This window comes from Pan troglodytes, chromosome 21 (assembly GCF_028858775.2).
Source record: "Pan troglodytes isolate AG18354 chromosome 21, NHGRI_mPanTro3-v2.0_pri, whole genome shotgun sequence".
Taxonomy (NCBI): domain Eukaryota; kingdom Metazoa; phylum Chordata; class Mammalia; order Primates; family Hominidae; genus Pan; species Pan troglodytes.
This window is the reverse complement of record NC_072419.2, coordinates 11317850-11339676: the sequence shown is the minus strand read 5'-3', so window position 1 is coordinate 11339676 and position 21827 is coordinate 11317850. Positions and strand designations below refer to the sequence as shown.

Sequence of the window (21827 nt, the reverse complement as noted above, 5' to 3'; positions counted from 1 at the left end):
TTCTGTGGATTCAATAACAGAATTCATTAAGAAATCTGCACTGTGAGGTAAATGATTAAACACTGACTCTTTCTCAACATTAGATAATTCTTTTTATTCATCAGAGAAATGTGATTTATGACACATTTAAAAGCATGTTTAAGGCCGGGCATGGTGGTGTATACCTGTAGTCTCAATTACGTGGGAGGCTAGGGTGGGAGGATTGCTTGAGCCTAGTAGTTCTAGGCTGCAGTGCGCCATGATCACACCTGTGAATAGCCACTGCACTCCAGCCTGGGCAACATAGCAAGATCCCATCTCTAAAAAGAAATTTTGTTTTAAAGCATGTTTAAAACATACATACACCAGCCTGGCCAACATAGTGAAACCCTGCCTCTACCAAAAATACAAAAATTAGCTGGGCGTGGTGGCACGTGCCTGTAATGTCAGCTACTCGGGAGGCTGAGGCAGGAGAATTCCTTGAACCCGGGAGACAGAGGTTGTGGTGAGCTGAAATTGTGCCACTGTGCTCCAGCCTGAGCAACAGAGAGAGACTCTGTCTCAAAAAACAAACAAACAACAAAAAAACCATACATAGAAATGTTCCAGTAGAATACAAAGAACCACTTTCTAGAACTGAATGCACCAGAGAGGATTAGAAACCCACTTATTCTCTCCCAGCTTCAAGTATTTAACGTTCCTACTTTTGCATGTGGCAGGCTTGCTGACTCCGATCCGAGGGCGTTGAAAGGCAGATTCACAATTTCTGGTCCACATTTGATGCAAATATTTAGAACTATCTAGCAGAGCTTGCTGCCTTTCCAACAATCCAGTTAGTGAATTGAGAATGTTCTCATTTAATAGAAATGAAAGGTAAACGAAGGATCCACCTGGCCATGGGACTGGAGGAATGACCCAAGCCATGCTTCATAGAGGCACAGATAGACACCCTCAGGGAAGCCGAGACCCTTTGAAAAAAGGGCCTGGTGTGTGTATTTTCACACTGCCCCCTGCTGGCTGACACTGGAACATTGATTCTTCCTGCTGACACTGGAACATTGATTCTTCCTGTGGCTCTAGGACGACCTAACAGGATGAGGCCAGCGCCCCCCCGCAAGGAAACTTGAGCTACAGGCAGTTGGATTTGGCTGAGATGCTCTCCTCAGGGAAGGCCAGGTCTGGGAGTGGGTTTGAACAGCAGTGGAGAAATAACTTCCACAGGGCATGTCAGAGTAAGTTCTAGTGTTTCCAAGAGAATGGGACAGGATCTTAGTGGAATTTAGAAGCCAGGCAGGTGGAAAAGCATCGAGGACCCCATCCCAAGGGCTCCAGTCCCTAAAGAAAGCCTGGAAAGATTGGGTGCCAGCTGCAGAGAGGAGAGCAAGGCGACCAAACGCAGGGTAAGGTCTGGAGGTGCTCGTAGTTCACTACGGGACATGTACATGAAAGTGAATAATTATGTCACAACGTGCCAAGGGGGCTAGTTACCTCACATAGGATCTTAGAAAAGGTCTCCTGGAGACCATGTCTGAGCTGGTCCTGAGGTGTGAGTAGGGATTCTCCGCAGGGCGGGGAAGGACTTGAAAGAGTCTGGCAATATGGAGCACATCAGGATTATGGAAGGTGAGCTTGGAGAACAAGGCAGAGTCTAGCCTGTAAAAGGCCTCTTGCAATTTGTTGAGGAGCCATGACCTTCTCCCATGCATGGTGAAATGCCCTTAAAGGATTTTGAATAGATTTAAAAGACAGTCAAAAACAAAAAACGGTAGATTCAAAATAGACGGTAGGGATCGCTTTCTTCCGTTTTCTTTGAAGAATCAGAAGTGTTTACCACCACCTGGATTGTTTTTGGGCTTTCAGGTGAGTGGGAAAACAAAGAAATTCATGCCTGATCACGTTGAGCCACTTATATAATGTTGCTTTGACACTAATGGAGATGTAACTTCTCTTAAGACATAATAGAATCTCCTAAGTGGGTGTGGGAGTCGTAAGAAGGAGGAATCTGGGCTTCTACAAGCAAGATAGCATGTATTCATTTATTCAGTCAGTCAGTGGCTGAATCGATGCGCTTAGCTTTGTGCTCTGTGTTGGGTGCTGTGTGGGATATAAAAGAAGATGAGGCCGGGTGCGGTGGCTCACGCCTGTAATCCCAGCACTTTGGGAGGCCAAGGCAGGTAAATCATGAGGTCAGGAGATCGAGACCATCCTGGCCAACATGGTGAAACCCCGTCTCTACTAAAAATACAAAAATTAGCTGAGCGTGGTGGTGTGTGCCTGTAATTCAGCTGCCTGGGAGGCTGAGGCAGGAGAATAGCTTGAACCAGGGAGTCGGAGGTTGCAGTGAGCAGAGATTGCACCACCGCACTCCAGCCTACTCCGTCTCAAAAAAAAAAAAAAAAGAAGAAGCCGAAATTCCAGCTCTTATCTCCCAAGGAATCTGTACATCTGTACTCTGCTTGGGAATCCACAGAAGAAGGAAAGAATGTCAGCAAAGTAAGATCATGCTGCATGACCTTAGGATAGATGTTAAGGACATTTTGATGGGATAAAGGGAATCTTTGCTGGTTCAGAGATGAGCTTTACTGGCTTTGAGCTAGGTGATAGGCATAAGTGGGTGGAGTGCAACTGGGGAGAATTTCAGGCCTGGGTAAGGGCCAAGTGTGAATGGATGGTCTCATGTAGGAAGCCATCAGGATAGGCATAGCAAATCCAGGAGTCCTCTAACGATGGAAAGAAGACCTTTGCTGATGTAGGAATCGCATTGCAGGTCAGTACTCCTCAGTGAACCTGGAGACCCTGTTGCTTCCTGTTCCCTACCTCAAGGCACTCAGTCTTACAACTTTGGGCTACATCTCTGAGACAGTAGACTCTGGAGATACTAGCCATATCTTCATCTTTAACATTCACTCAAGATGAGCTGATAAAGCACCTCTTTCATGAAATAGCTCTATAATTTCTATGATTAGAAGGTGAAACTACTCTCATCACATCTTTTGATGTTTATATGAACACTCTTCTGTTAAAAAAAAGATTGCCCTAGTTTTTAGGGCTAATATTAGATGTTTCTGGCATATTCTTTACAAAGCCTTCAAACTAAGTTATGGTATAATATTTGCAATTAGAAAAACAAATACCCAAAGCATGTTTAGAGGTATTTATATGTTTTCTGGTGTCAATTGGAGGTGGAGAGGCCACCAGTGCTCTGAATCCACAAGCTAAGATGAGCTACTTGTTAGGCTTGGCTGTTTGGAATTGTCTGTTCTTTGCAAAAAGCAGACGAAATGAAGATATGGTAGTTAGTGGGATGAGTGGGCCACCCAGAAAAGTCAAAGTTCAGGTTGGACTCATTTTCTCATGTATTTAAGTGTCTTTGCCATTTGTTTACATTCTCCTGTGCCTCCACCTCTCATCATTAGGAGATGGGACCAGCATGCTCGGAAGCCCACTCAGCCTATGCACTCAGCAGGTTGGAACTATTAGGGAAGTATAGCCTTTGGGAGCTGTCCTTAACCAATGGTGGACAGATCTTGGTGTATAAATTCCCCAGCTCCCTCGCCCTGCAGGCAGCATAACCCTGAGGAATATGTTCTACTCTGGCATCCAGGGGCCTCCCAAGAAGAGTGAAGCTCCGGTTGGCCATGCAATAAACATGCTAACACAGCCTTTTTGGGCTACCTTCCCTTCCCTTTTTCCATTCCCCACTTGCAGCATTTCCAGGGATCCCCTCCCGAATAAACAACTTGTACATGAATCCTTGACTTGGCATCTACTTCTTGGTGAATCCAGCCTCAGGCAATGAGTAACTCACATAGAGATGGCCTGCTATCTAAGTATAAGCGAAGATGAAGGAAGACTCTATTTTCTTTGGACCTGATCAAGTTTATTTACAATCTTGATTTTATTTTTATTATTTATTTATTTATTTATATATTTAATCGAGACTGAGTCTTGCTCTGTTGCCCAGGCTGGAGTGCAGTGGTGTGATCTCGGCTCACTGCAGCCTCCACTTGAATCCCAGATTCAAGTGATTCTCCTGCCTCAGCCTCCAGAGTAGCTGAAATTACAGGTGTGTGCCACTACACCCGGCTAATTTTTTGTATTTTTGTATTTTTATGGGGTTTCATGTTGCACAGGCTTGTCTCGAACTCCTGCCCTCAAGTGATCCACCAACCTTGGCCTCCCAAAGTGCTGGGATTACAGGTGTGAGCCACCACGTCCGGCCTACAATCTCGATGTTAGACTTCACTTATTTTCTTCTGCTCTGTAACCCAGTGTGGACTGCAGTGGTGCAATCATAGCTCACTGCAGCCTCAAATTCCTGGGCTTAAGCAATCCTCCAGCCTCAGCCTTCTGATTAGCTGGGACTACAGGCATATGCCACCACACCCAGCTAATGTATTTTTATTTTTTGTAGAGATGAGGTCCCACTATGTTGCCCAAATATCCAGCCCTAAAAGATAAAATCCTGGTTTCTGCCAAAAACCTTGATGATGTTCTGTTTTCTTTCACCAAATTCAACATGTTTTCACGTAGAACAGTTTCAAACACACGTTTCATAGAAGCTCAGAAAAGACATTTTTGGGCCCAGTGGGCACTCACAGAAGGATACAAATATCCAGCCCTAAAAGCTAAAAGTAAGGTTTGTGCCAAAACACTTGATGACGTACTGTTTTCTTTCACCGAATTCAACATGTTTTCACGCAGAATAGTTTTCAAACAAATGTTTTGTAAATGCTTAACAAAGACGTTTTTGAGCCTAATAGACTCATAAAATGATACAAATATCAAGGCCTAAAAGCTAATAGAAAGCCTTGGGCTTACAGAGCTGGAAAGAGATAACAAGTTCTGCCCATGCCACACAGCCCAGTACAGGTTTATCAGGGCACCTTTTTCTGCTCCATTCTCTCACTTTTTCCTGGACTCTGCCCAAGTCTCATTTCTAATGTCCTAGGACCAGCTATGTGTCTGCCTTTGAGCTCCCATAGCAAATCCCCAAGTTCCTTTTGCACCTCTGATGTTTCCCTATCACTGTAGACTGTGGACTTTCCAGAGCAGGACATTGTAGGATTTTTGCAAATCTCATTATACATAATTCCCCTTGCCAATCTCATTATACATGATTCCCCTCTAAAATTCAGTAAAGCTTGATTAGAAAACACAAATGGCCACTCTTTAGGTCTTGACCATATACTCCAGGGACAGCCATTTATAAAGCTCCCAAGGCACACCTGAGCCCAGCACTGATGCCACCCTTGTGCCAGGCCTGTCTTTTAGGGCAGATCAGACATCCTGTGACCATGCTTTAGACAGGCATTGGACATCTCCAAGAGCAACAAGTTCAACTCCTCATAGACAAGTGTATTCTTTTTACAAATTCATTATTTATTAATTTTTTAGAGTCAGGGTCTTGCCCTGTGACCCAGGCCAGAGTGCAGTGGTGTGATCATGGTTCACTGCAGCCTTGACCTCCTGGGCTCAAGTGATCCTTCTGCCTCAGCTTCCTGATTAGCTGAGATTACAGGCATGCACCACCACACTCAATGAATTTTTAAAATTTTTGCAGAGACAGGATCTCGCTATGTTGCCCAGGCTGGTCATGAACTCCTGGCCTCAAACGATCCTCCCACTTTGGCCTCTCAAAATGTTGGGATGACAGGTGTGAACCATTGTGCATCACAGAGAAGTGTATTCTTATTGATGAAAATGACAGTAATATTGGAACTGAGACCAAGAAGAATTGTCACGTGAATGAAAACTTTGGGAATGGATTATTGCATCAAGCTCTTAGTGTCTTCTTACTCAACACCAAAATGAGCTACTGTGACAGCAGAGATCAGATGCTGAAATTACCTTTTGAGCCAGTTTCACCAATACTTGTTTGTAGTCATCCATTAAGTAATCCAGACAAGCTTGAGAGAAATGATGTCATTGGCATAAGTTGAGTAGCACAGAGGCATCTAAAAGCTGAATTAGGAATTCCCATGGAAGAGGCTCCTCCAGAAGAAACCTATTATCTAATATCAACTTGCAGCGAAGTTCAATCTGATGGCATCTGGGGAGAACATAAAACTGATTATATTTTGTTTGTGAGGAAGAACATAACTTCGAATTCAGATCCCAGTGAGATGAAAAGCTATTTTCTGTGTGTCAAAGGAAGAGCTAGAACTTCTGAGAAAAGTAGTCATTGGTGAAATTAAAATAACACCATGATTTCAAGTTATTATAGAGACTTTTCTCTTTAAATGGTGGGATAACTTAAGTCATTTGAATCAGTTTATTGACCATGAAAAATATATAGGATGTGGATGTGGAGATAAATGATTAATAAAGTACTGAAAACTTTCTCTACTTAACCTTAGAATAGGCTGGGCACAGTGGCTCACGCCTTGTAATCCCAGTAATTTGGAAGGCTGGGGCAGGCGGATCGCTTGAGCCCAGGAGGTCGAGACCAACCTGGGCAACATGGTGAAACCCTGTCTTTACTAAAAATACAAAAAATTAGCTGGGCATGGTGGTGCATGTCTGTGGTCCCAGTTAGTCAGGAGGCTGACGCAGGAAGATCGCTTGATCCTGGGAGGTCGAGGCTACATTGAACCATGATCATGCCACTGAACTCCAGCCTGGATGATAGAATGAGATCCTGTCAAAAAAAAAAAAAAAAAGACTGGGCATGGCAGCTCATGACTATAATCCCAGCACTTTGGGAGGCCGAGGTGGGTGGATCACCTGAGGTCAGGAGATCGAGACCAACCTGGCCAACATGGTGAAACCCTGTCTCTCTAAAAATACAAAAAATTAGCCAGGCATGGTGGCAGGTGCCTGTAATCCCAGCTACTTGGGAGGCTGAGGCAGGAGAATTGCTTGAACCCGAGAGACGGGAGGTTGCTATGAGCCAAGGTCGTGCCGCTGCAACTCCAGCCTGGGCGACAGAGTGAGACTCCGTCTCAAAAAATAAAAAACAAACAAACAAAAAACCATAAAACCCCCAAAACTTAGAATAATTTGAAAAAAAGTTGGCTCCCAATTAGAATACTCATATGCCACCTTGATACTTTACATGTGTGAAAAACACATTTGCTTTCTCTTGTATCACACATACTATATATACGCACTGATATTTGTAAAAGTCATGTATAAGAGATCATTGTAAAAAAGAGAGAACAAATAAAAATTAATTTAACTGTCCAAACACATGTTCATGACAAGTTTGGACAAGTAGGTAAAGCTCTTCACTTTTCACATGTTGCAACAAACATTTTGAGAACATTTGTAGAGTGCTTTTCTATTTCCCAGGTGCTTTATATATAATTTAATTTTTGTCATAGTTCAGAAAAGTGTTCAAAGGAAACTATGTGCTTAGCTAACTGAAAACAGTTCTAATTAACTTTCCATATTAATAGATTAGACTGGTAGAGCAGATTCAAGAACAATTAAATGGTATATAAATAATATGTCCCAATTTCTATCTTTCTAAGCTGACTTTGTGGTTTAATCATTCTGGAAGTATCACTTGATACTTAAAGTCAACCATTGCTTTTGGTAATGACATTGGTTAGGTTAAATATTCTTTTAAGTAGTATATGCAAATTAGTCAAGTCTGTGTTTTCAGAATTACATTGAACAGAGAGGCTATTCATAAAATGGGAATTGAGTTGCACTTTACAACAGGGTTTCTTAACCTTGGCATGGTTGACATTTGGGCTGCATATTTCTTTGTTATGGGGTTCCATCCTATGCATTGTAGGATGTTTAGCAGCATCCTTGGGTTCTACTCACTGAATGCCATTATCTCCTCCGCCCCGATGACAACAAAAATTACATCAGATATTTCCAAATGTTCCCAGGGAGGCAAAGTCACCAGTAGTTGAGAACCAGTGTTCTGCAAAGTCAAGCCATCTTTTAGGGAAAAAAAAAATAACAGAAAGAAAGGCTAGTGTTCACGTTAAACAGATTCAGATTATGAAATATGTATATATCAATATTTAAAATTTAGCCTTGATTAATGCACTTTTAAAAACTTGGTATAGCTAGATTTCTCAAATTTTAAATCTTAACACAGCTTTATTATCCTTAAAGGTTATATAATAATGTGTAATGAGAAAAAAATAAAAATCTGTTTCTTTTAAAGCTGAATGTTTTATAGATTCAATAGAATAACTCATGCTTTGCTAACCCTGAACAGTTAATTTATAATTTCAGGAGAAACTGCGTAGCAAGTATTTATTTTATTGAAAAGGAAAAACAATAAAAATTACTACATAAAAAAATAAAGCTACTGAAATAGATCTTCCCCTAAAATAAATGACTTCGCTCTGAAACAGGACTGAGTGACATGAAGCATGACTTTGCCCAATTCTGTAAAGCCAAGTCATGCTGCACAAGCTGGCACACAGAGGCCCGAGAAGATGTCCTGGAGTACGAAGAATCCTGGGGGCTCCACATCCACCTTGGGAGGAGAAACAAGTGAGACAGGTGGTGAGGACAAGAAGCCTGACAAAAAGCAGATGGGATCCCTCAAGCTCATCAACGTGCCAGATTTAACTCATTCTTTTTTTTTTGAGAAGGGTCTTGCTCTGTTGCCCAGGCTGGAGTGCAACAGCAGGATCATGGCTCACTGCAGCCTTGACCTCCTGGGCTCAAGCGATCCTCCCATTTCAGCTTCCCAAGTAGCTGGGACTACAGGTGCATATCACCACGCCTGGCTGAGTTTTTATTTCTTGTAGAGACGGGGTCTCGCCATGTTGCCCAGGCTGGTCTCGAACTCCTGGGTCAAGTGGTCCTTCCGTCTTAGCCTCCCAAAGTGTTTGGATAAGAGGCATGAGCCACCGCACCTAACCTAGACTTAACTCTTAACCTTCTTTTTCTCTTCCATTGCTCCTGCAGCTGTGGCTGCCTGCAGCCCATCCTGCCCCCAGCACCTAGAGTCATCTTTAGAAATGCAAGCCTGATCGTGAAATCCACCTTCCTAACACCCTTCAGTGCTGTCCTCTTCCTTACACCCTTGCTATACAAACGATAGTCCATGGACCAGCAGCATCAACATAACCAGGGAGCTTGTTAGAAATGTAGAATCTGGTCCATCCCAAACCTGCTGAAGCAGAAGCTGCATTTTGCCAAGATCCCAGGGAATTTGTGTGCCCGTTATGGTTGGAGAAGTGCTTCCCAAGAGAACATACGGCAAGCCAGAGGGATCTTTGCAGATCTTGCTCCTTTCATTCTCTGGCCTCATCTTGTCACTCTCCTCCATCCGTGCCCACATCCCCACTGTACTGGACCGCTTGCAGCTCCTTGAATGCAGCATAGTCTTGTTTTCTTTTTTGCAGTGATTCTACATCTTTCCCATCTTCTCCACCTGGATGCCTCCATCCATCCTTTCAGACTTCCCTTCTCTAGCAAACCTTTCTTGCTAATTCCCATGTCTAACACAACACTTCCCCACACTGCATGGCCGTTATCCTTTCTGCATCAGACTGTGAGCACCTTGAAGGCAGTGGCAGTGACTCATTCATTGTGGCATCTGCAGATTCCAGTGGACTGCCAGGCATGCAATAGAAAACAAAAAAGATTTACTGCTAAATAATCCTCAACTCCAGTGGCAGCTCCATGTGCCATTTCTCTTCCGCTCTGGCCTCGGCTCTTCCTGTGCCTACCTGGGCTGGGCTTTCACCTAGGTGTCTGCATGGAAGGGAGAGCGACCTGGAGGACCATTGCCAATCCATCAATAGCCTCCCAGTTGAGATGACTTCAGCTCTGATTTGGAAGAGCTATGATATTGTTTATAGGAGTGAATTAATATGTGTAAAGGTTACAAAGTAAACAGTTAAATTAAATTAATTGTGCTGGAGCAGGTCAAACAGGCTTCTGAGAGATGAACATACACATCTCTATTAACTCCACATTCAGTGAGTGTGGGTAACTTGAAATTGGCTGGGTCACCATTTACATCATAGAAATTGGCAAATAGTACAAATTAGGGCTCCCTCACCCCTACTCGGGCATAGAGCTGGTACACTAGCACACCTCTGGTTATACATGCATGCGTGTGCCACCAGAACAAAACACCTAACAGCAGGCACGTTGCCTCTGTTGCCCACCATTACAGCTCCCGCACGGAGCAGACAGACTCATGGCAGGAATTGAATGCATGTTTGTCGAGTGGAAGCATGAACAAATCCACAAAATGCCCAAGATGAGGCAAAGAAGGACATTAGCTCAAATGTTAAACATAAGTTAGGAGCTGAGATAATGCCCAGAGGAAAAATGTTCTGTAATTCTAAGTAAAACCCATCTCTAAGGCAGGATGCTGCTTATGAGGGCTCCACAGACAGATGGGGGAGGCCTGGGTCCTGCCCTTGGAAAGAGTCTGACAGCTCGACTTCTGGAAACAGCCATCTGCACAGGTCAACATCTTCTTAGCTGACAGGGAGCAGATTTGCAGACCACATCACGTTTGAAATTCCAGAGGAAACTTCTTGGAGTCTGCTCTTGTGCAAATGAGCCTAGAAAGCCCGTTAACTTTGGGTGGAGGCTTCCACCATTTGGCTATCCGAAGTGGGCCCAAAGCTAAGGAAAACCCACCAGCCCTTTGCTTCCTGCTTCCTCTATTTGTTTGCCCCAGGAAATCAGAGGTGATGACATGATTTGGCTTGGGCACGACAGGAATAAACGATATTTAAGAGACGTCATAAGCGCCTCCATTTTGTTCTTGATTGCTAAGTAGCCCCGAACCAAAACAGCCAATTAAAAAAATTAGAATCTTAATTACAGATTTTGAAATTCCAGCACAACACAACCGACATGGCTTGCACCTAGCCAGGACCCTGCCTGCCCCTTGCCCTCTGCTTCGTTCTTGAAAATCCCTCTCCTTGGTGCTGAATGTTATTTTTTTGAGCATGGAGCCCCTGGTTGCAAAACACCTTTCCCTGCTGGATGCTGGTGTCACCTCTGATAAGCCTGTGCATGTAATTCTCCCTTGGACACGGGGTGTATGGAAGGTCTCCTCCCCACAACCAGTACCTCCCCTCTCCCTCCCCACCACCCACCTCCCACCATCCAGGGAGGGCAGCTGTGTGAGTTCATCTGGCCTTGAACTGCCTGCTTCCAGCTTCCTCTAGTTCCTCTCTGGCCTTCTGCCAATTTCCTTCGACAGATTATAGCCAAACCTGTTGGAGTCAAAACAATTTGCATTGTTTAAGAAAGCAATGCTTTCTCACAAAAGGGTTTGCATTAAAATAAGATCTGGGAATCCCCAGGACAGATGGGAGGGTGGGAGGGGCGGATGGAGGGATGAAGTTCAGTTTAGGGTACAGGGCATCTTGGAGGAGGCAGTGACACTTGTTAGAAATGTAGAATCTGGGACTCAGCGCGGTGGCTCATGCCTGTAATCCCAGCCTTTGGGAGGCCGAGGCAGGCGGGTCACCTGAGGTCCGGAGTTCGAGACTAGGCTGACCAACATGGACAGACACCCCATCTCTACTAAAAATACAAAATTAGCCGGGCGTGGTGGTGCATGCCTATAATCCCAGCTAATCAGGAGGCTGGGGCAGTAGAATCGCTTGAATCTGGGAGGCAGAGGTTGTGGTGAGCCGAGATGGCACCATTGCACTCCAGCCTGGGCAACAAGAGTGAAACTGACTCAAAAAAAAAAAAAAAAAGAAAAAAGAAAAGAAAAGGAATGTAGAATCTGGTCCACCCCAAACCTGCTGAAGCAGAAGGTGCATTTCACCAAGATTCCAGGGAATTTGTGTGCCCATTACAGTTCAGTCCAGGGTACAGGGATGACACTTGAGTATTGGAGGATGAGCTCTTTTGGGGGGTCAGCTTTGTGCTGACCAGGAAGATCCCTTTAGAAGGGGCATGGTCAGTGCATGGGGCTCATTTCGGTCTGAGGCCTCTCATCCAATGCCAGAGGAGCAGATTCTCCACCCTCTGTTTGGGGTCTGGGGCTCACTGTGGGAGGGAGGCCTCGGGGCTTTAGTGCTCTGGGGGTGGAATCTCGGTCGCTTCCCTGTGCGTGCTCCTGCTCCAAAGTGAGGCTCCCTAAAGCCACGGGCCCAGGGGAAGGCTCCCATTTGCCAAAGCTGAGTCTGTTTTTCCGGGGCAGTCTTTGGATGATCTGGAATGTGCTTTGAGATTTCTCAAAGGCATAGTATTTTAGTCTCATTTTGCAGGGAATATCTTGAGTTATTCCCATTTTGTAGGGATGCATTCCCAGAGGCATGAGGGTTGGGCTCCTTTTTCTTCCACTGGGGAAGCTGGGTGCCCACTGAAATGGGGTCTTCTGCCAGCACTGAGGATAAGGGAAGAGGAAGCCCTCGCTCATCTCTGACTCGTGGCCTCTGGGGAGACAGCAAACTCTTAGCCTCTGGCCTGAGCCAGGCTCACCAAGAAGTCTGCTCCTCAACAGAGTGGTGTCTGAGCCAGAAAAACTGAAACTGGTCATGATGTCATGTCTGTCTTGATCACTCGCCTGGCAGGTGTGGTCTGTGACAGTGCTGGTTACATGAAGGTACATGGGCCCTGCTGTCACATTTCAGTAGAGACTCTGGTAGACTCAGGATGTGTCATGCAGCAACACAGAGACAGCTTAGGGTGCACGTGTCCATCCGTCTACAGCCATGACGAAAAGTCTTGGGTGCAGGAAAAAGATGTGACCACACCATAGGTACGATGTAGGGCCTGGGGTCCTTGACCCAATCAGCCACCACCCCAATCCAGTCACTTGTTGTCAGAAAACTTGAGGTAGAGAGTGTGGGCGGCTCAAGACAAACTTAAGGTCACTGCCTGGGACACCCTATTAGGACCAGAGGGTGAAGTTTCTAGACATTGTCAGGCATATCCTAAGCAAGGTAGGGTGTGAGGGGCTCCAGGGAAATGCTGGTTGTCTGCCAGAGCCTGGACGGGAGGAACAGCATGGGCTACTTTAATAGTGTTCTCAATTCTCTGCTCCTTTTGAGCTTTTGGATCTAGAGGGTATTCTGGCTGGAATGCAAATACTTGCATGTGTAATTTTAGTAAAAGTCAGTAAAAAGGCCAGGGCATAACCTCACCTCAAGCCTTCCCAGTTGCTGGGGTGTGTGGAGCTGTGCAGACACACCACCCTCTGAGTTGGAAGCCTGCACACTCACTGCCTGTTTTCCAGGCTTCTCATGCAGATGTTTTGGGCCAAGGACCAGGTTTAGAATGAGAATTGCTAACAGTTTTAGGAGGATTTTCAAATGGTCCTCATGGCCGAACGTTTTAGAGAGCTTTAGGTGTGCCATTTGCAAAAGAGAGAAGATGTGTAGGCAACATTTGTAGAAAAGGTGGCTTCTCATAGTTAAATGACAGAAACTCTTCCAAATTAATGCCATAAACAGCTGGTGGGAATAGGATTTGCTCCAGCTATGTGCGAGCATAACCCGGTCATGGCTGGTAAAATTTAAATTACACACAGGCTTTGTTCCAGAAATTTTGCACATGTGAATCTATTCCACAGAAACAAAAGTACCAGACTGCAATGTAGTATGTACAAGGATGTTTATTGTTTGCAGTGGCAAAAAACTGGAAATAATCTGAAGGCCCATCAACAAGGCAATGATTCAATCAATCATGATACATCTGTATTAAGTGAGATTACGTAGCAATCCAAAAGAATGAGCCAGCTATCTAGATAGCTGTTGTTCCAAAGAGTTTCATGATGCAATGTTAAGTTAGGGAAGCCAAATTGCAGATGAATAAATATTTTACATACATAGTATTTTTAAAAGGCATAATCAAGTTAAAAAGCCCTCACTTATGTATCTGAGCACAGTTAAGATGGAGCCTACATCTCAGGCTGGAAGGAGGGGGCAGGACTGGAGAAAATGGGTGGGGAGGAAAGAAAACAAAGAGTAGGCAGGGCGTGGTGGCTGACGCCTGTAATCCCAGCACTTTGGGAGGCCGAGGCAGGTGGATCACCTGATGTCAGGAGTTCGAGACCAGACTGGCCAACATGGCAAAACACTGTCTCTACTAAAAATACAAAAAAATTTGCAGGGCTTGGTGGTGGGCACCTGTAATCCCACCTACTTGGGAGGATGAGGCATGAGAATCGCTTAAGCCTGGGAGGTGGAGGTTGTAGAGAGCCAAGATCTCACCACTGCACTCCAGCCTGGGCAACAGAATGAGACTCTGCCTCAAAAAAAAAAAAAAAAAAAAAAGTATAGAAAAATGAGTAGAAAGCATTGAATTAAGTTAAGTAAAAATTTAGAATATAAAAGCTCACTTTTTTATTGCAAATATGAATGTTTATATACACAAATGCTTAAGAACTAGGAAAGTACAGGGGAAACAGCAAACACTGACTCAATCAGATGCTGGGATTGTTGTATTATTTTGGTCTGGAATATCTGTTGTAATTTTCATGTCACTTTTACAATAAACTTATATTTTAAGAAGTCAACACTTAGCAGGGGCTACGAAAGCAATGGTTGGTGAAATTATACACACTGCAAAATGACGATATCCAGAATAATTCAGAAGCCCCTCCCAATGTCTCGCACCTAGTAGGCACCCCATTGCCCCTTTGCTAAAGTGAAAAACTAGACTCAGCCTTTATTCCACCCCATGATTCATCAACTTGAGCAAGAATGTTCAGGCACACACGCTTTCGATTAAAAGCCCCATAAACAAATTTTGCCTTTGAATCACCATGTACACATGAAATCTGGTTGCCGGGACTATTAACAGAATGAGAAAAGGCAGCAATTACGGAAAATGAACGACATCATGGCCTAAGCGTTTTCACATCAGAAATGAAGTCATTTGGCTGACGTGGCTGCACGTGCTGTTGTAATTAAACTTAGGAGAGCGAGGAAGTGAAATGTCAGTGTCAGCCTCTGAGTACTTTCTCTTTCTTTCTCTCTTGCCATGGTTATTATTTTTTTAATTAGAAAGCAGGAAATAACCGTAGAGGATATGTTCTGTACTTTTTTCTTGCTCTCTGATCTAGAATTAACAGGACTGTGGAAGCAGAAGGCGAGTGTAGCTCTGGCAGCAACGTGAACCCCAGTCCTGGCTGCAGGGTGGACGTCTCCTCCATGTGCCCAGTGTAAGGCTGTTTCTTTGTGCTGCTCTGCCCCCAAGTCCTCCACTCACTTTCAATGTTAAAACCTTCCAAATGTGTCCTTGAGAAGAACACTGATAGCTGAGGGGACTCAGCACAAGAGGTGCCCTCATCAGCACTCATGTTCTGAAATGCTTTGGATAAATTGTCTGATAAAATGCATGTTCCCCCCTTACAAACTCTCTTTAAAGGAGAAATGATAATATTCAGTGGCTGTTTTCTCCAAATATAGTTCAACAACTCCTGGGAGTCTCTGAGAGTGGCCTGGAGCACCTGTAGGAGCCTCTTAGAGCATTCAATTCATTATTTTAAATTTAAAACAGATCTTAAACATTACTCATATTGTGTTATATATATTTTTAGCTAATAAGGTGGTGTATCAACTCCTGCTTATGGCATGGATTGAACTCTTTATTGGGTCTCCCTAAAGACACAGCTTTATTTTTTAAAGTTTTTGGTGAGTAATTGTATTTTTGTAGTGACAAGTGGTTTACAGAGATGATGGCCTTCATTAGGCTGCCTTGAAAGAAATGAGAGACTTTGCATAGAACACAGATATAAAGGGATTATATTTAAAGATACTCATATGGGTGTACATAAAACATGCATGTAGGGTTAGGAGAACATTAGAAGCAAATATGCCATTAACATTTTGTTTTTCTTAAATACATGCAATGTTTCAGGGATGGGAACAGCAAGCACTTACCCTTCTTTTGAAAAAAAATAAAAAAAAATCTAATCCCAGCACTACGGGAGGCCCAGCTGGGTGGATCACCTGAGGTCAGGAGTTCAAGACCAGCCTGGCCAACATGGCGAAACCCTGTCTCTACTAAAAATACAAAATTAGTCAGGCATGATGGCACACACCTGTAATCCCAGCTACTCAGGAGGCTGAGACAGGAAAAGTGCTTGAGCCTGGGAGGCAGAGGCTGCAGTGAGCCAAAATCATGCCGTTGCACTCCAGCCTGGGCAACAAGAGTAAAACTCCATCTAAAAAAAAAAAAAAGAGAAAGAAAATCTTCATGCCACAGGCACATCCTGCTGTATATGTGGTCTGCTCTGGGAATCAGCTTCCAATAACATTTCCTTACAATATGATTTCTGGGCCTTTGTCTAGCTTTACTTCTATTTTAGTTTAATTCCTTTATTCTATTTTAGTTTAGTTAGAAGGATTAAAATAGCCTCCATGTACCAGTCAAAGTACACAGCCACCAGCTCAGGTGTTTTCATTTATTTCTAAACATGGAGCTTTCACAATTTCATTAGAGATACATGTTTGGATGTGGGTCCCTGTGAGATGTAAAGTGATCACCAGACAGCTCTGGAATTGGACAGAGCAGAAAACCTGGGGTTAGACAAGTCAGGGTTGAATCCTGGCTCTGCCACTTTCTAGCTGGTGATGCTTGGTGCAGTACTTCAGCTCTCTGAGCCTCAGTTTCCTTATCTGTAAAACGGGAATACACCTACCTCTAAGAGTTGTTGGGAAGTACTGTGAAGCAGGTGGCGCAGTGCCTGATGTGTTCTTCTCATCAAGCATTTACTACTAATCTGGTGTGCCAGACGCTCTGCTAGGGGCTGAGAATGGAGTGATGGAGAAGCCACAGTCCCCCATCTATCAGAACGCAGGCACATACCAGGGCGCATACGTGGGAGCGGCATTTGCAGTGCGAGTGCATCGCCGCTCCTGGGCACCTTCAGAACACGCGTGGGTTTGGGGGAGAAGAGCTGGATCACTTGCCAGGATTTGATCGCTGCTGTGCTCTGTACTGCCAGCCTCCTGGCAAGCTTATTTCACCATGAGCCAGATGAAAGCCAGAAGGCAGAGGAGCACTGGCTGGTGCATGGTGACCCGAAGTCCCGCGCCCCTCTCCAACCAAAACTCGCAATGCTTGAGGGAGCAGAGCTCCCGGACCAGCCGCCAGAGCACCTGCTGGTGGAGCTTGTTGTCTGGCTTCTGGAACTCCCCCTGGTTTGCCGCCTGGGTGGCATTGATGCAGCCGGTGACAAATACCTCCTTGGTCACATTAGCCTCAGAGCAGCCGTTGTAGTGGATGCCATCGGGGAACTGCCAGTAGTTGGCCTCGTAGTACCTGTTGCCCTCGGCTCCGAAGTCAATGTCGAGCTTGCGGCCTTGCTTGATGAAGGCTCCCGGGCGGTTCTCAGCCACCTGGGCCTCAGTGATCTGGGCAGTGCTGGGCAGGGCCTTCCGGTTCCACTTGATTCTGTGCTTGATGCCCCTCGCCTGGACCGCAGAGAGGTGGCTGAAGAGCAGCATGCAGACAGTGGCCAGCCACCACCAGCTCAGGTGCTTCCTCATCGCGTCAGAACCTGCCAGAGAAACGGCGGTGGGTCAGCTCCCCATCAGGCCTGCCCGGGCTCCCCTGCCCCCTCCCAAGTGCAGGAGATTTTAAGGAAGGAATCGCATCCTTGTGCTATTTATGTGGTCTCAAAAGCATAATTGTTTCCCCATGTTTGGGTTGTGCAGGGTTAACTCAAACACCGAGCTCCTTGGCTATTGCTAGGATTACATTCACTCAGGGCTCTGGTCCCGGTTTCCTAGACAGGTAAGAATGGCAAAGGGCAATTATAGTGGCTTTGAATACGCATGGGAAAATAAAGGAGTGGTGACTTAATACATGTAGGTTTTCTTTGATACTCCCAAGTCTTTCAAATCAAGAAATCCCTGGGAGGAAAATACAATAGAAGAGTTGGAATCAAATGCTGGTGGGCATGGACTATATGTGTGTGTGTGTGTGTGTATACATGTATATATACACACACATATATATGTATATATACACGTATATATAAACACACACATATATATACACGTATATATACACACATATATACGTATATGTACACACACACACACATACACACACACACACACACACATATTTTAGAGACAGGATCTCACTCTGTTGCCCAGACTGGAGTGCAGTGGCATGATCATAGCTCATTGCAGCCCTGAACTCCTGGGCTCAAGCAATCCTCTTGCCTCAGCCTCCAGAGTAGCTGGGACTACAGGCGCACACTACCACACCCAGCTAATTTTTAAATACATTTTGTAGAAATGGGGTCTCACTATGTTGCCCAGGCTCAAGTGATCCTCCCACCTCAGCCTCCCAAAGTGCTGAGATTACAGGCACGAGCCACTGTGCCGACTTTAGAATGTACTTTCAATCTCCCCTCTTTGTTCTTTATTGCTCTGAGCTGGCACTGTCTTGGGGGCATTCTGCCATCCATTCTGAGGAATTCACTGGCTGCTGATCCTAAAGGGCTTTGCAGTAATGAGAGAGAGAGGAAGAGGAAGGAAGGGAAAGATGGAAACGTAGCGAAGGGACCCCTGCCTCCCCTATGTCCAGGGGTCAAGTGTGCTCCAGGCATCCTTTCCAATCTCACCCCTGGGGGAGTGTGACCATCTGCTTATCCTACTGGCTTTTTATTGCATACTTTCTTCATGCCTGCCACCGTGTTAAGCTCTTCTCTGACATTGCCTAACTTAATTCTCACATAGGGTAGGTACATTATTATCCCCATGTTATAAATGTTGTCCTGGGATTCAGAGAAGTTAAGTAATTTGCCCAAGGCTGCACAGCGGGGAGGTGGCAGACCTGCACTGGGCTCTGTCTAATGCTGCACTGCATGCGTCCACTAGCCATGCCCCGCTGCCAATCTGGGTTTCAGGAGAAGACAGTGCTCACACACTGTGCTTTTCACTCACTGGGTATGATGCCCCCTGAGCTGGGCAAAGGGCAAAGGGCAGGGCCCTTGAGGAATTTCGGAGAAAACGAGATGAAAGGGAAGACAGGAGGGCCTGGGGGAACACCAGGAGGGTCCCGGGTCAAGGTGGCCCTGGGACATCCGAAGGGCTGCCACTGATGTCATGGAAAAGCCCCTCACCCCACCCCTTAAGGTTGCCTGTCACATTCGGCTCCTGAATCTACAATAGCCATCGAGGAAATCCACTTCCCAAGGCCAATTGTCAGGGCATTCTAGCACCTGGGTCTTTGCCTGTGTGGATTAGGGAAATGGAAGGAGTTCCCATAGCGGAGCTTGCCTAAGCTGTCTCCTACGCAAAGACTTACTGTGAGGCCGTGGGGCCCCAGAGCCGGAGGAGGCTGACAGGGAGCTTGTTTCGCCCCTCACACACCCTCCACCATCCTGCTGCAGCTTCCCTAAAAGTGGCTAATGTTCCTCTGATAAAATGTTCAACTCTGATGCCACATTGCTCCTTATATTTAAAAAAAGGCAAAACACAGCTGAAGTGATCTCTAGCAGCACATCCAGTCATCTCTAGAAGCCTGACTGACTTTCTCCAAAGAGATCCAAGCATGAAGCAAACATTCATTAGTCTCCTAAATAGCAGGCCATACTCCACATCATTCCTTTTCTAAGGAGAAATCTTAAATAAGAATAATGGCATAATAGATCATTTCAGGTGAGTCAAATAAAAAAAATAGAAGCACAGCATTCTTGAGAAAGAGATTAGTTTTCATAGGCAGAAGCTTAAAGGCAAAACAAAATCCCAACCCACAAACCCTAAAGTAGCATTTTATTATAGCACCAACTTATAGAAAGGCAAGCTCAGTGATGACTGGGTATCCTCGCAAGTCTCCTCTGAACTTGGGACCCATCCCCAGGTGTGGGAGTAAAGAAATCATTGCATGATTTTCAATCTGGGATAGAGCCTTGATAAGAAACCAGCAGTCCTGATCACAGAAGTGGCCCCCCACGTACCTTGGCTCTCTCTGGAGTGTGCTTCTGAAGCCTCGAGCTGCACAGTCCCCCAGCACACCCTCTTGGCAGCCAGGTCCGCCCAGCTATATAGAAGCTGCCGGGGGAGGTGGCATTCCTGCAGGTCTCCAAATAAGGCAGCCCTTCCCTCCCCGGCAGACCAATCAGGGCTTCCTGGACCACTCCTTCATCCTGAGAAGGATGGACCTTCTCATCACACTTTACTAAGGAAACCACGTGAAAATCTTGATGAAGTTCAGCAAGACCTGAGAGGTGCCTTTTAGAATTGGAATTAGATGTGTTAGAAGGAAAATGCTTTTCCCATCAATATCTATGACAGATGTGGCTTCAACAAGCCTCGCTGGACATGCATAGTGTCCTGTACCTAAAGGCCAGCCTTGGACAGCAAAGCAGTCTTTGCTGACAGCCTCTGTGGGGAGGTGCAGCTCAAAAAGAGGGCAAGCGTTCACCTGGACCACCACGCCCTGAGGGTGGGACCAACAGGGTGTGTGTGTGGGGGGGGCCGGGGGGCGGTTACACTTTCATCGGGTAGTGGGAAAACAGAACTGGTAGGTGTGGGGTGGAAGACACGTGAGAAGACTTCCTGGCATGTTGGGCGGGGAATGCTTGAAGGACTGAATTAGCCCAAAGGCCAATAAGTTAAAGATCTGTGGGAACCCTGGGAGACACATTGACACGCAACCAGTCCCCTGGACAGGTGGTGCGGGCTGAGGGCGAGTTCTGCAGAGTGCCTTCTCCTCTACATGGTGTCCGAGCGCTGCGCAGAAGGGGCTGGAGGTGCATTCCTGGGCTTTCCAAAGCAAGAGACTCATCGGTATTGGGTGACCATTTTGGGCCTTATACAGAAGGGACTTGCTCAGGTGTCCCTGTTACAATTAGTACTGCAAGGCAAAGTCAAAAGTGAATATGGGAGCAAGTATGGGGCCAGATTTTCCTGTAAACAGAATGCGATTTTTATGCCGAATGTGACCCCGTCAGTGTTCACGGTGGATTTGCGTCAGAGCAATTTTGCAAACCAAATTAAACGGTTGTTATCGAGAAGGACGGCAGATGGCGCCAGAGAGCTGACAAAGACCGCAGCCGGTCGGTGGGAAACCCGGGCTTCTGGGCTCTGGGTGGATTTGGGGCCTCCGGTTGGGCCTTTCTTTCTCCTCTGACTTTAACATTTGTTTCACTTCCCCACTTTTTTTTTTTTTAAGAACTTTTCTATTTCCTTTCTAGAACCACAGACTTTTTGTGCTTCTGAATACACACAAAACAGAAACACAGTAGTGTAATCTTAGTACAGACTGTTTGCAAAATGGAGACGAAAAAATAAAAATCTCCTAATAGTTCAGTACCCAGAGACAAATGCCAGGACAATTTTGTTTAACATATAGATGCTTAGGGCCAGAGTGTTTAGAGCTAGAAAGGACTCAGAATTCTCTGGTCCAGCTCCTTTGCATGGTGAGCTCACAGGCCCAGATAGGCTCAAGGTCACCCAGCCAGGCCAGCAGTGCAGCCTCGGCGGGCTCGTTGTCCCATTCTGAACTCTGTGCACTGTCCCCCTGCCTGCTCCCACTAGACACAATCATCTCCAACCCCCTCCACCCCTCTTCCTCCTATTCCCTTTCTAAGCAGGACTTTACCCAGAGAATGGTGGGAGGTTGGTTTAGAGCTGACGTGGCAGCAGATTCCTCTTGTTAGTGAACAAAAGGCTGTTTACAAAGGCACAGAGGAATGGGGAAGACTGAAATTGCTACAGAAGCAGGGAGGAGCTCTGGAAGCTGCAAACAAGGCAAGAAAACAATAAGCAGATGTGGAGAATGTGGAGCCGACCCAATCCTGCCTCGCATCCTCCCTCTCTGCCTGTAAAGATCGACAAACAGACCAAGGAATTAGTGTGAGAACATTCATTTCTTCAAAAGAACTGAGAGACCAGGGCCAAGTGAATTATACTATGTTACATAAAGTGGATTATATTATATAGTCTGGGAAATTGAACTGTGTGTAGATCATCTTT

General features: G+C 45.5%; 1 protein-coding gene, 1 long non-coding RNA gene and 1 pseudogene across 2 annotated transcripts; 2 read left to right on the top strand and 1 right to left on the bottom strand.

Annotated features, from left to right (window-relative positions):
* The first annotated feature begins 1310 nt into the window (after positions 1-1310).
* Positions 1311-10664, top strand: LOC134809170 (uncharacterized). The gene is made up of 2 exons (XR_010154198.1): positions 1311-1839; positions 8863-10664. It is a non-coding gene; the product is annotated as an uncharacterized LOC134809170 (long non-coding RNA).
* LOC104003524 (isopentenyl-diphosphate Delta-isomerase 1-like) lies at positions 4409-6300 on the top strand (annotated as a pseudogene).
* Positions 10665-13480: 2816 nt separating the features above from the next.
* PRND (prion like protein doppel) lies at positions 13481-20559 on the bottom strand. Its single transcript, XM_525256.8, has 2 exons — positions 19808-20559; positions 13481-17392 (listed from the first exon to the last, which is right to left on the bottom strand). Exon 2 carries the CDS (start codon positions 17379-17381, stop codon positions 16851-16853), a length of 531 nt encoding a protein of 176 aa, XP_525256.1. The 5' UTR covers positions 17382-17392; positions 19808-20559; the 3' UTR covers positions 13481-16850.
* Between the last annotated feature and the right edge of the window lie 1268 nt (positions 20560-21827).

What these genes read in the sequence shown, in the direction of transcription:
- PRND (XM_525256.8), bottom strand. Translation starts at nt 17,381, where the DNA reads ATGAGGAAGCACCTGAGCTGGTGGTGGCTGGCCACTGTCTGCATGCTG.